General features: G+C 35.5%; 1 protein-coding gene across 1 annotated transcript in view; it reads left to right on the top strand.

The window, feature by feature from the left end:
• Positions 1-235: 235 nt before the first annotated feature.
• LOC103797088 (G-protein coupled receptor 124-like) overlaps positions 236-14,942 on the top strand; it is a gene marked incomplete at its 3' end in the record, with an annotated part of 44,292 nt that continues 29,585 nt past the window's right edge. Inside the window, exons 1-3 of the mRNA XM_009069284.1 lie at positions 236-300; positions 6,538-6,609; positions 7,371-7,534. Coding sequence (XP_009067532.1) covers positions 269-300; positions 6,538-6,609; positions 7,371-7,534 — 268 coding nt within the window. The remainder of the gene's footprint in view (positions 301-6,537; positions 6,610-7,370; positions 7,535-14,942) is intronic.

Consider the following 14,942-nt stretch of genomic DNA (forward strand, 5'->3'; position numbering starts at 1 on the left):
TAATTTGTCTAAATATATAGTTATATGACTATATGGATTATATATATTATAAAAGTTGTTGAATCTGTTTAATTCAGATATATTGTGTTATGGGAAAAAGTTTTATTTCCCATTTGTCTCTTCACTCCTTAATTAAGTATTAAAAAATAAAGATTCTGTATGTGATTATGTAGGTGTATATAGGAATAAGACAGACCTAGTATTTCATGGGCTTTTTGTTTGTTTCAGGGATCTTTCAAATAACAGAATTGGTTGCCTAACACCAGAAATGTTTGTTGGACTTAACAATCTTCATAAACTGTGAGTATAAGATCACTGTTGTTTTAAACAGAAGAAATCTAAACTGTCACATGGCTGACCGAACACAGTTGACAATAAAGTTTCATTAAAGAAAGTTATAGGCTTTGTACTAAAAAACCTCTCTCCCAGGTCTTTGATTGGGAATTGATACTTTAAAGATTTTTTCTCTAGTTTAATTGTAGTATCTGTCAGAACGGCAAAGAATTAAATTTCATTTTTGCACTGAAAAGTCTGCACATGATATTTCTGTCTGAATGCATTTCTGTTTGCATGTCTCAGAAACAATTAAAGATCAAGCACACAAATGAGGCTTATACTGCTTTAAAATTGTATGTTTCTTATTCTATCCATTTCAGATCAATTAGCATTTAATAACTTGTTTTGTCCTTGAAATGCATTGCATGAAAAGTAAACATATACTGAGGAAAAAAGAAAAGAAGTATCAAATAAATTTGGAATATCAGGGTAGTTCAGATTGCTTCAGAAATAACCATTTTAGGCTGTCTGCCTAAGATGTTGTGTTGTAAACTTTGTGTCTAGTACTTTTTGAGTCATTACTTTATCATATGCAACTGCACTGAAGTATGTTCTAGGGAGCAAAGCAATCAACATACATATACATAAGCATTCCAGAGAGCCTGGGTCATCAATGGATCAGGCTGTCCTAGAATGGGCACTCATAAAACCTTATCATAGTATATTCAGGCTCTTCAGTTTTAGGGAGAATCAGATGACCTGGAAGTAGGGACAAAATGTGTGATGACAGAGTTTACTAGTAGATACCAAGTTAAGCAGTGAGTTGATTTTGAAGAAGGAGGGAAGTAATGTACAGGACTCCGTGACTGGGCAGTAAAATGGTAGATGAAACAAGAAAAACCAAGCTGTTCTGGGCTAGTCATTAAAATCCAGGAAGGATGTTTTGCAATTTTAGTGGATAATGCCATGAAGAACTGCTCAGTGCTCAGTATAATTTGAAAAAAAAAAAGAAAAAGGGAATATTATAAAAGGAAGAGAGAACAAAACATCCATTGTACTACTGGAAAAAAGCAACGGATCTGTATTTTTAATACCATGGGCAGTTTAGTCTGCTCAACTTAAAAAGAGACCAAAACTAGAAAAGATTCAGAGAAGAGCAAAAAGGAATGGCCAGAGTTGGTGTACTAGAAATAAGTAAGTTGGCTGCAAATTTCCTGGCTGGGAAAGAAACAACTCATAGGAAAAATCCTGGTTTACATGGATATTTGGCCAGGCCCAGGAGGACTCTGTAGCTTCATTCAGATCAGTCTTCATTCCTGAATGGGAAAAAAATTCCTATACTGCATCATAGTGTGTGACAAATTTCATACTTTATTTTCTTCCTGTCCAGCCAGTTCTGGCATTTCCCTTGACAAATAGGGAAATCTTTGTAGAAAGCTATGTCATGAGGTCAAGATGACACCAGGTGAAAGGCTGAAATCTGGCATGCTTACTGATTACATTAATGAGAGTAATTATGCCAAGTCTTCTGTGAGAACAGACGATGGGAAGAGCCATGATAGCATGTGATGAACAGTTGCAGACTGCCCCTCATTTTCTTCATCTCAGATGAGTTGCCAAATGGGGCAAGCCCAACTCATTTATTAAGGGGTTTTGTGTCTCCTTTTCTTATGCACTGTGACTATATAGCCAGATTACCTTAGAAGGTATGTTTAATTCAGAATGATGAAGGCATATTATTAAATGGAAGGTATTTCTAGATGGTAGGAACTACCTCAATAGAAACTTTTCAAATCTAAGGTCTCAGGCAAACAGGTCTGAAAATTCCGTTCTTAAATCTTTCAGATTCCATCTTAAAAGTGAATTAGAAGTTCAATACAGAATGTCAGCATTTGATGGCAAAGAACAGAAGTTCATTCCTAGTGAGTGTACAACATTTGTTCTGTGACAGCGTTTTGGCTGTACTATCCCTTTCCTCTGAAGACCGGGATAGAATGTGGCAGTATATCTCTGCATCCTTCACCGATGACAGAGATGTTGGAAAAAGGCACAATATGCAGGCTGAATGCCTGTAGTTATCAGGCTGATCAAACCACACTGTTACAGTTTCTTTTTGTACAGATTGCCATAGCTGGTCTATTTTTGTAACCTAAATATATTTATGTTTTCCTCAAGATGGGTCTAACTTTCATTTACAAATGGGTGTAGATCCAGAGCTTCCTATATTGTTTTCCTTCTGAGGCCCCAGTTCATAGCAGAATTTTAAATTAGACCTTTCTTAAGTATCATTCCCAAGTGACATTCTTTTTACATTTTTCACTTTGAATAATGTTATTTACTGAAATTAATAGACTTCTCTTCTTTAAGAAAGTCCTGCTCTTCTTGTATGCTAGTTCTCTTAACACTGGCCAAACCTTGATTTTGTTGTTACCAGATTTCATGTTCACATGCTTACATTTCTGAGTCAGAGTCATTAGTGAAAGAACTAAATCTGATCACTCACAAGACCATTTCTGCAGAACACCAATAATGTCTCTTCTATCTTGTCCATTATCTTACAATGTCTTACAGTAAATTCACTTAACACCAGGTTCTTCACGCTTTTGTGGATGTTATGTCCTTACATCAGTGGAAAAAAATGATGATTCTGGTAACTAGAGACCTATTAGTCTGGTGGTGTTCTATTTGATGTGTTAACTGAGTTTTGAAAGGAAAAAAACTGAAAAAAATGTTGGCAAATCAGAAATTGGTAAATCAATATACATCTATTGACAGTGTCATGTAATTGTATAAAAGCATCACTAGTTTTCTAGACAAAAAATTATTTCTTGGCTTTCATATACATCTAACATGATGCTACATAAGCCAGAGAAAATCATTAACATTTACACTGGTGTTTTGTGAGTGGAATTAACTGTGAAGGCCCCTAGTTGCCCAGGTATTTTTTCGATTTTAACTGGTTCTGCACATCAGTAGTCATACTGTCGGTGGCCTTGGGAAATACGTTTTCCAGAATTTAGTGCATCCTTCTCCCATAAATACATATAATCCAAATGACCAACCTTCCTGAACAAAATAGAAAATTGTAAACAGTAGAAATACAGAAAATGTGATATATTTAGGCAATATATATTATCTACTCTTTATTAATCTCTTAATTATAATGTAGTAATATTGCTGAAGCATCGTGTTGCACCATGTCTTAGCATACTCTCCAAATTTTAACTTATATTTTGGTAATTCTCAGCATCTCACTCCTCTTCCTGACATTTTGCTAAGCTTTTCCTGTTTATCATCTCTCTAGTTCTTTGATATTTTTGAAAATTTAAATTTGATTGTCAATCCATTTAGTCTATCTTCTATTTTTCTTATTTGGGTTTTAAAATTCCTTTCTACCATTGACCTAATAAATGGGGCCATCTTGGATTCCAGTCCATGTGGTCTCGTGCTTCACTACTTACTTTGGGGTTTTAATTATTATTATTTCAGAAGTCTGTCTATTGGAAATCAGAGGCTTAGTAATAGATTAGTCTACATTCTCCTTTCATCTGAAGTAAATCAGTCCACAATTGCTATGTCAAAAGTTACAACTGTCTTACAGGGACTGTCCTGCTTACCAAGCCAAAGTCAAGACTACCACTAGTCTTGTGGGGTCAGCGATTATTTCGTGAATAAATGCAGCCATTCACAAATCCATGCCATTCACAGTATCACTTGTTCCTCGATCTCAGAAATTTCATATAGTACCGTAATGCTGATAGCAATTATTTGAGCTGGGATATTAATTTGCCTCTGGTGTAAGAACTGGTCATTGTTAGAGAACTGCAAGCTGACGGTACTTAATACTTTTCTAACACTTTGTAGCTTTGTTCCCCTTGTAAGTTCATACAAACTTCCCAGAATCATTCCTTTTAAACATGTTTAAAATACCGTAGGTCATCTTTCTGTTGCTACTGACACCTCTGAACTGTGTTTACTTGTCATTTCAGGAGGATGAGAAAGCTGTTCTTGGAAAGGTTATGGGGAAGCATTTACTTAGTGTAGTATCATCCCTGTTTGCAATTGTACCAAGGAAAAGATAAGTTCTTAAACATGGAACAGATTTCAGAGTCATCCAGTGTGGTTTAGATTACTGAAGGAGCAGTGGAAAGATATATACATATATGTGTCGATTTAGCTAGTTGTTGATCATGGTAATTAAAACTCTCCTGTGCTACATTAGCAGAGATGGAGTACAGAAGCATCTTTGCAGGCTGTTATCAAAACCAGTAGGGAGAGCCGTGAGTCCACTGGAAGGAGCAAAGGACATAAATCTTTTCATGTGCCTTCTGTGAAGTACAAATACGAGATTTTCTTGTACTGTTTACAAGGCCAAATACCAGGTGAAACAGAATAACACACTGTGTTTCACTCAGTCTTGTAATCTAATTCAGCTTGAAAAAAAAGAATTAGAGCAGAAAAACCAGCTCTAGGCCCAAACTGGTATAGGATGTTTAGCCCATTGATGTGATGCATATATCTAAACAGGGGAGGGTAAAGGTATGTTTAAATACTTCACTAAAATAAAGGATTGGAACTGTCTGGGATAATGCAGGGATAATGCAAACATTATTCAAAGGGTTTGGTGGTTTTGTGTAGTCTATTTTAGAGCAGGACAATTTACAGAATTCTTGAATTAGGAAAAAATTAATTACTAATATAATCTAGTATTGTATTTTAAACATGCAGGCATACAGAAACCACAAAAAAATTGTATGCCTTTTCATAACATAGAGAAGAAGAGTTTTACTCCATTTCAGTCAGGATGTGTATGTGAGTGAACAGAAATTGAATTCAAAGTTACTAACGGGATATAAAATTTCACACAGCTCCTGAAATTACTGCAGCCAGTGGCTTGTGATTATGTTCCTTGAGACAGATCTAACTTTTTTACCTGCTTGGATTTGATGGTTTTTACTCTGGAAAATGATTTCAAAATGTTGTCATATGCAGCTGACAGCACCTCAGACAGTATGAGAGAAATATATTACATCTTCTAAGTTACTAGCTTAACTTTTTTGGCTTATGTATTACCCTTTGGCTGTGTTCATGCTGTGATGAGGTGCATGTATTCTAAGTTGGAATGCCGTAATTGAATGCAACAAGTCTTCCAAATCTGCTTTGGACCCCATGTTTCAGTGCTTTGTTCCAGAATTGTGTATGCAAATATGTTTCTGCTAGGTAATGGAGCTGCCATCTTCATTGATTCTGTTTATATTTAATCTAAGTATTAAGAGCTGTGGAATACTGGGATGATGCCACTGTACTGATAGATCAGTAATGAAAAAGTAAGGATACCATTTTCTTTGGCAGTCTACTTCCTCCCTCCTCCCCTCCCATATGTACAACATCTCTCCAGTGAAGAGCTCTGAAATTTCCCTCAAGTTTTGTAGCCAGCTGTGAATTCAAACATGTAGTCTTCAGGTACTGGACAGAAAGGAATATATGTCAGTATTTCAAAAGTAGATAATTCATATGCTGTGAAATGTTAATACTGGATATGCACTAATGTTTCAGTTTAAGGGTACAGAAAAAGACTGTGTTACTTGACAATCAGGCATTTAACTTTTGTGCTATTAAGGCACTGGCAGAGCAATACTATTAAACTAGACAAAATTGAATTGCATCTGTTTGCAAATATTGGCCTAACCATCAAGACAAGAAATAGTAGAACCATAATTAAAATGGAAATATCCTTCATTTAAGGATTGGAAAAATCAGTTTGTTTAAAGTCCTGTGTAATAATTCGTGTAGTTAATTTGAAAACTCATTACTGTTTTAAGGAATTGCTTGAATTCTTCTGAACTTTACTAATTTAAGACACTGTTGTTATTTCTTTACCTTGAAGTGACATTCAACATGTAAAGTAAAAATGTAGCATAGGTCTCACTGGCTAATTGAATTGTACTAATACTTTTATTAAAATTCTAGAATATTCTTTTCTAGAATTCTGTTCTATTAGATAGGTGGAAGTGTTTCTGTTTATGAGACCAAGTGGATTGTATGTATAGCTGCTGTGAAAACAAAACAAGTGAAAGTGTATTATTTAATTTGAATATTGCTGTCACTTACCAAATAAAAGCAATTAAAAATTTAAGTATGTTTTTACTGTCATCAAGAAAATGAAATTTCTTACTTAGCATTGGGAAAATTAGACTCTATAACAATTTTCTTTGCTTCTTGTATTTGTTTTAACTAACTCTAACCTTCTTTTTTTCCTAGGAATTTATCAGGGAATATTTTTTCAAGTCTCATGAATGGACTGTTTTCTGAGCTGCTAGCTCTGAAAGCACTGTAAGTACCATTCCTTATGTTTGGAAATTTGAAATACTTGAGAAGGTAACTTAGAGTTGAGTATGAATTCAAACAGGATTGTTTCTAGCAGTGCATTCCAAATATAAATTCTGCATTAGTTTGTTATCAATGTCTGTCTCACAATTGATGAGCTTTCTCTTATACCTGTTGCAGGGAAACAGATAGCACTGACATCTCGACCCCATTCCTGACTAGCCCAGTCTAGACCTCCTGACTATCATCCCTATTTCTTTTTGTACTTTATGATCTTACACTTTTCCATGTTTTCATGCATTACATCATATAATAACAACTCTAATTACACAAAACTAGTAATGTTAAGTATTTTTCCTGCAATTATAATAGCGATTCCCAGTTACTGATACTAGTTGTACCTCCTTGAGTTTGAAAAGTGTATACTGGATGCTTCCGTGGTCAAGCTTCTACTTAAAGGAGTTTTTAGTAAGTGAAAGTAGATTATAGTATGATTTTCTACAGTAGCACATACTCAAATTTATTTCAGTAGTCAGTAACCAAACTCAGAATTTTGGCATAATGTCATGGAAACCATTGACAGTGGAACAATGTGTATTAGTTGTCTCAAAATATCTTTATATTTATACAGCTATAATTACACATCATAGTTACACACCTATCCAGAACTAGTTCTCTTTGGAGTTAGATAATTTGAATATAACAGAAGAAAGTATGTTTACGATAACTGCATGTGTACCAGTTGTGACTGTTCTTTGCCTTTCTAGACATTTCAACTCTGATTCACTCATTTGTGACTGTAATCTCAAGTGGGTCTTGCAATGGGCCAGAAATGCTTCAGTTCGAATAGCAGAGGAAACAGCTTGTGCTTACCCTAGTGCTCTACATGGACTGTCACTTTATAACCTGAAGGAAAACCAGCTGATATGTGGTGAGTTGTACTCTCATGTAGCATTACAAATTGAAGTAGAATCCAGAGAAAATATTAAAAACCAGACATAATGATGCAAAAAAAATCAGACTTGCTCATAGGCACAAGAAATTCAGGTATGTGACACAGAAAATACAACTAAGATTTAAAGAGAATGGAAAAAAATACAAATGTCTTATTTCACACAGAAGTGTGTGCATATCTATATCTCAAGAACACTACTTTCCTGCCAATATATTCAGTAATATGTAGTTATGACTTAAAGCATTAACCTAGGATGGTAGCTCTACATTGTATACTGCATGAAACTGAGGATTCCCACAAGAATTTATAGAATGTTTCTTTTAAGTTTTATATCTGATGGTGTGACATAAATAGTAGATTTCATTCTTGTATTTTTCATTTTTAGAAACGTGTAACTATATGTTTTAGCACCACATCCTGGGGATGAATAGAATTTTTACAGTGAGCTTCAGTTAGGTGAATTCTGTATTTGAAGATCAAGAAGTGAATTGCTTTTTGGAGAATATTTTCCACCCTAGCAAATATTATGAATTTGCTGTGAGGAAGGAAGCAAAAGTATATGAATGAGTAAAGAAAATTCATTTCACACTGAGCACTGTCTAGCAATGAGCAGACTAAACCAGAGATCTTAAAAGTGTCACATACTGCAGAGAAAAGATCATTTTCTAAGATGATGCTGGTGTGTTCCATAATCAGGAGTCTAGTTTCACACATTCTTGATTAATCACAGAAACTTTGAATCTATGACTTTCTTGAATGACAGAAAATTGCTGAGCTGGTGACTTTGATGACTTTGCTAATGTCTTATGCAAACAAAAGGAGAGTCACACATTTCTCCTAAAAACTGCAAGGGGAGTGATGTGTGTTGCTAACAAACACATTCGCAGCAGAAGGGAGATCAGAAGTTGACTGGAGCAATATACAAAAAAATTGTTTTAACAACAAATACAGATGTTTACAAGTCAAGAGAGATGTGAAAGCATGTGAATAGTAGCTACAGATGGTCCATCAGCTGAATTATTAAGGAAACACACATACAGATCTGAGACATTTCCAGTAGCCTGTGTTACTTAACACTTGAACTCTCTGCAACTCTTCTCAAACACCAAGGTCTCATTTTATAGAGAGCCAGCATGGGCATTTTCATAGAGGTTCATTTCCCAGCAGGAAAAGCACTACATCTGAAAAGGCTGGAATGATCAGAAGAGTGACCAAGGTCTGTTAGATTTATTTTACATTTTGATGGGAGAAAAAATCAGAATTTCTTTCTGTCAAATCTTTCTCGTGCATTTGATAACTCACGATAGCCAAAGTAGTGAGTCACCTGTTTGAAACAATTAAAAACTTGCTTGAGGGATTTTTATGAGTTAAAATAACTGCAGAGTTTTAGAATTCCCAGGGTTCTGCTTGTATATTTCACTAGCAGCTTTTAAGAGCTACTTAAATCTTCTGTCAGAAATGTTTGGCTATAAAATAGCTTTAGATGATGTTAGAAATAAGGCTGAAAAGTTAGTTTGATGACAAAGGATAGTTTCTCTTCTGCCTTAGTGATGAGGGACTGTGATGAATTCGTAATGGTATGGACAGAGCATCTTTCTGAAAAATTATTGTGAATTTGGCTTCATGCAGTGCCTTGTTAGTCTTTCTCTGTGACTTCAAATACAACTTAATTTACAGGAAGAAAATAACATTTTCCTGAATACAAGTGCTATTATTTCCACCTGAGGTTCGATAGGAGTCTGTGATTTTCCCTGGTGCACATCACCAGCAGAGATGGATTCTGTAGGCCAAATTTTTCCCTCAGGAAAAACCTGTATGAGTTTTTGTCTGAAGAGAATTATGAGAGATTGCTCTTGAAGCTGGGGTTCAATTATTTGCACTGATGAATTAGATATTAGAATTTAGTTTCCCAGTCTCAAACTGTATTGATGTTACTGAGCTAACAGCACTAAGAAGTAGAAGTGCAGTTGTTCTGCACATTACAATTGACATATAATTGGAGCATTTCTGCTAGAAAAACATTTCTGTTAGAAAACATTGATTCATCAAAACAGTGTTTGGAAAAGTGCTGACTTTCTTTTTTCCCCCAGTTAGATTTTATTTAATGTTTAGAAAGTAATTGACATAATACCAATAATATTTAGATAAATGATTTGGCTAAAGATGATGTAAATATTTACTAAATACTACAAAAATATTGCAAAGGTCAAAGTATAAAAATCATTTTATAGTGCTTTAACACATTCCTATTTATTTATTTATTTATTTATCTCCACAACAAAGTCAATTATCTAATTCTTCTGGGACCGAATGATGTTTCTAGTGCAAATCTCTTACAAATTAAAATCTTGCCTTTTGCATATAGATATGCTCCACAGATGTTTATAAATAAGTAATTGAGACTATGCTATTTTTGTAACTAAAAAAGAAATTGCTTTCAAAGAAAACATCTATTTTCTTGCTTAGAGTTTATTACCTTAATACATAATAAATTAAATTTTAATTTCTTAGCACTACGCTTTCTTTTTTTCTGGGAGTAACGCAGTTTTTTTCTTCTCTTGGTGTCAGGTTTTTTTCAAGTTTGTGTATAGTCTGCTGTACTGATCTTGATTATCATATTGTTGTATGGACCTATAAAGCAGTCAGGTTTAAAGAACCAGAGGTAGTATCTTGCAAGTTCTCAGAAAATCTAATGTAGAGAGGCATCTAGATTTTTTCCAAGTGATTTTGCTTCACTCAAACAGATGGTTTGCTATGCACACATTCACGTCACCTCATCACAGCACTTTCAGGCAGACTAGTGCTGCTGCATGTCACCTTTCATGTTGTTGTCCTTACCTTTCCTGTTCATCTGCTATGAGGCACTCTGGCAGAAAGCCTGATAAAGTAATCTTTAACAGTCTTGAATTCTGGGCTGCATCAAAAGTAATGTGGTCAGCAGGACAAAAGAGGTGATTCTCCCCCTCTGCTCTGCTCTCGTGAGACCCCACCTGGAATACTGCACACAGTTCTGGTGCCCTCAACATAAGAAGGACATGGGACTGTTGGAGCAAGTCCAGAGAAAGTTGATAAGACGACTGGAGCATCTCCCCTATGAAGACAGGCTGAGGAAGTTGGGGCTGTTCAGCCTGAAGAAGAGAAGGTTGTGTGGATACCTCAGAGCACCTGCCAGGATCTGAAGGGGTGCCAAGGAAGCTGCAGAGGGACTCTTTGTCAGGATCTGCAGTGACAAGACAAGGGGTAATGGGTACAAATTGAAAGAGGGGAAATTTAGGTTAGATATTAGGAAAAAGCTTTTTACAGTGAGTCACTGGCACAGGTTGCCCAGGGAGGCTGTGGCTGCCCCAACCCTGGCAGTGTTCGAAGCCAGGCTGGATGAAGCCTTGAGCAACCTGGTCTGGTGGGAGGTGTCCCTGCCCAGGACAGGGGGGGTTGTGACTGGATGATCTCTAAGGTCCATTCCAATACCTAAAATTCTATGATTCTGCTTTCATTTTTTTGAAGAAGCTTTCTTTTACCTTGGCATGGATTCTTAAAACACAATGTGGCTTTGAATGCTTTCTCAGCAATGGTGGAATAGTGTGGTTTAATGTTATATTTGTTGAAATCTTATAATTTTATCTGATGTAATTGCACATTGTTTTCCCTTCATCCCTAGCAGAGTAAGTCTCTCCACTGTCCAACAGTAAGAACTTGGGAAGAAATGCATACTTTTAAAATGCTAAAAATATATATATAAAGATAGGTCAATATTGGGGAATTTTGTCTTTGAAGGAAGACTTTTTCAACATATAAATTTAAACTGAAGTCAGCTGAATGCATTCAGCCTCATTCTGTGTCAGTTTTTAAGAATACTGATAATTATTTTGTGCTAGGGATAACTTATTTTGTACCAAGTTTTTGAAATGTCAGTTATTTTGTGCTAGGGTTGAGAAATGAGATTTGCAATTCCTTTTCTCATATGGTGCCAAAAATTAAATATCTACATTGCTATTCAAGTCTTAATATGACAATTATATATATATGCGCAAAGACTATTCTTAAAAGTTTCCTATGTAATATATATTGCAGTAACAATTACTGGGTCAGAGTTAATAAGGATCATTTTTTTCTTCATTTATTTCTCTCAGTCTACACAAAATATTGTTTTGGACTCATTTGTCGTTTACTTAAACTTAGGGATGGGCCTGAGATTATTGTTTCAAACATTTCTTTCTTCATTTACAAATTATTCTTACTACATGAACACAAGTTAAATATTGAACTGTGGGGATTTTTCAGTTTGTAGTAACTGACTAAGCCCAAAATCTCAAGTATGAAGAATGATGGATTAATGATCCAGATTTAGATTGCAGTCCTGGAGTTTCTTGGCAGTCCACAGATAGCTTGCTGCATTCATGCAGAGATTCATTGTCTACAAGAATATGCAGGATCAAGACTTCAGCTCCACTTTCTGCAGGGAGTGCCTAATCATTTGAATAGGTCTAATTATGTTGAAATAGGAATATTCACATTAGTAACCCTTCACAGGATTAGGTTTTGCAGGACATGGATAGTGAAGCAATTAGTGGTATTTAAATCCTCTTCCAATTATTTCTGTTTTACAGTGTTAACAATTCAGGATTTTCTTTAATAACAGAAGATGCACAATAAAAGAATGTCTGTAAATCAAGTAGTGTAACTGTATACTTTGGATCTTTCAAGGACAGATGTGGTAGATTCATTTTATGTCAAAACAAAGAAACTGTTTTTTATATCAAAGTTGGTTTCCATACTATCATTTGGTAGTATGAAACGAACAATGCTTTAACCTTTTGGCTCCAAATTCTAGATTTCTCATTCCAATATGATCTGTCTCAAAATGGGGAGAAAGAGGAATATGTTGCCTTACATTTAATATTAAACATTCTCTAGTATTTTAGTGGCAATTTAAAATACTGCTGCAGGGTTGGGGGCACAAAATTAGTAACAGTTCAATCTTATAAACATGAAACAGCAGAAGTATTAAAGAAGTTTTACTGCTACGTATTTTATTGCATCTGTGCTCACACATAAACATACAGTTCAACAGAACTTTTCATCCCTGAAATCTTGCTGATCAAGATGCTAGAAGTGTACCCAAATTGTTTTTGGACCATAGCTTACTCTTACACTACATTAGAGGTTTGTAATGTACAGTTGTGTCTTACTTTCTACATTGTTTTTGACTACTTGTTCCAGAAAACATGCAAAATAGCTAAAGGAAAATTTAGCTAAGATGTAGTGAGAAGAGCTGTTGAATGAAGCCTCCTTAATCTTCAAAACTTCTGCCCTTGGTGACTTGACTGGTTGTCTCCCAAAGCTAACTGCTCTTGAGCAAAGCAGTGGTAAGACAGGCACCCTTGACTGCAACCCATGGAGTATCCCCAAAGATTTATTCTTTATTCCTAAAATGGTAACATGTACATTAAAAGATTAGGGTTAAATTTTATACTAGTGATTTATAGAAAAAATTATATAAGCTTCTTTACCAAACCTATGTTAATATTGTCCAGTTCACAAAATTTATTACAGTTTGTTGTAATTAATTGTTCTCATGGGAAAACTCCCTATAAAGCTTCCATCCTAACAATCTCTTTTAACTAAGTGGAATATACCATAGTGGTATTTCACATTTTTATAGCACATTTCATCATACAGCACTTTCTTTAATGTTTGTATACAAAATGGCTGTTGAAGGTGGCAGTTTCTGACACTGTCAGCAGGGCTGAGAGGAGTTTGGAATGGAAAAAATGAGTATTTCAACAGAACTGTCACTTGTTCTGCATCTTTTATGACTTTCAGAGTGTTGTTTAACATTCTGGCAGCATAGATGAGTACTCATGCAGCCTGTTGGACTCTGGACAGTTAATGGCAATCAGTGCCACTCTTGGGACCTTCCTGCCACCATCTTTTCATCATCTGAGTGTGCAGTAATGATGTGAAAATAAAAAGAAGGTACCTAGGTGTGTTTAAGGTTTGGAAAGATGAGTGCTACCACTGCACTTTCCAGTTACATAAAGTGAATCAGTATATTTGATTATACCTGTTGGACCTATTCGATTGTATCCAGAGGAGAGCCATGAAGATGATTAGGGATTCCTGTGAGGAAAGGCTGAGGGAGTTGGGGTTTCTCAGCTGCAGAGGCGAAGGCTCTGAGGAGACCTTAGTGTCTCTTTTCAGTACCTATTTGAAAGACAAATGGGGACAGAATTTTTAGTAGGGCTTGTAGCAATAGAACAAGGGGTAATGGTTTTAAACTAGAAGAGGGTATATTTAGATTACATACAAGGAAAAAGTTTTTTACAGTGAGGGTGGTGAGATACTGGCCACAGGCCACCCACAGGGGTGGTGGATGCCCCATCCCTGGAAACATTCAAGGTCAGGTTAGACAGGGCTCTGAGCAGCCTGATCTAGTTGAAGACATCCCTGCCTGTTGCAGGGGGTGGATGGACAAGATGACCTTTAAAGGTTCCTTCCAACTCAAATCATTCTATGATTCTATGACTTTCTAGAACTAGGTGCTTTACCTTACTCCTGCTCAGCCATTTTTCTTAACTGCAAGCTGTAATGAGCATGCAAAGCCAGGAGCCGTAAGGATACTTTCAGTAATGAAAATTAGCTTTCTAACAATGGCTTCTAACTGTTGCCAGTGAAGGAATTTGTGTTGATAAATCTTCCAAAACTATAGCTGTCAACATTTCATGGTCTTCAGGTTTCAGCATGTGGCAAATAATCAAATGCTCCCCAGCTTCTAAAGTAGACTTGTGGGACAATTTAAAAATCTGAAATTGAAAAGTTGAAGGTGTTTTATTTGATAAAAAAGAAATCAAGTGATAAAAAAAATTATTTACCCATTCTTTGAAATTTCTATGCCAATGCAAGGCAAAGGCTTTAATTTTTTTAAAAAATTGTTTAACTAGACCAGAACCTTGAATTTCCTATTGTGGAATTTTTTCAAGTAACTGTTGCCATTTTACAAATTAAAAAGTTCAAATATTGTGCATTTTTATTAAATGTTATTAAGTGAAACCTGCCACCTCTATTTTTCATTGCCTCTGCTTTCCTACCAAGTAAATCACTGCTTTTACCAATAAAAAAGAAAGGATTTTTTAACTGCTCCCTCACTTAAAACAGTTGTAATTGACACAACACACACAGTGCCTAGACCGGTGCAGAAACGATAATTTATTTTCACAGGGCCTTATAAATCTGTGGGAAACTCCTGTAGACAAAGAAAGGTTAAATAGCTCTGTCGTGACTGGAAACATCATCCACCTGCTGAGTGCTGGATGGAACCTGTATTACTTGGATTTGCTAAAAGCAGCTATGTTTGAATTTTACTTTTCCTAGCTCAGCCTTTGTT

The sequence above is a fragment of the Acanthisitta chloris genome, unplaced genomic scaffold (assembly GCF_000695815.1).
Source record: "Acanthisitta chloris isolate BGI_N310 unplaced genomic scaffold, ASM69581v1 scaffold21552, whole genome shotgun sequence".
Taxonomy (NCBI): Eukaryota; Metazoa; Chordata; class Aves; order Passeriformes; family Acanthisittidae; genus Acanthisitta; species Acanthisitta chloris.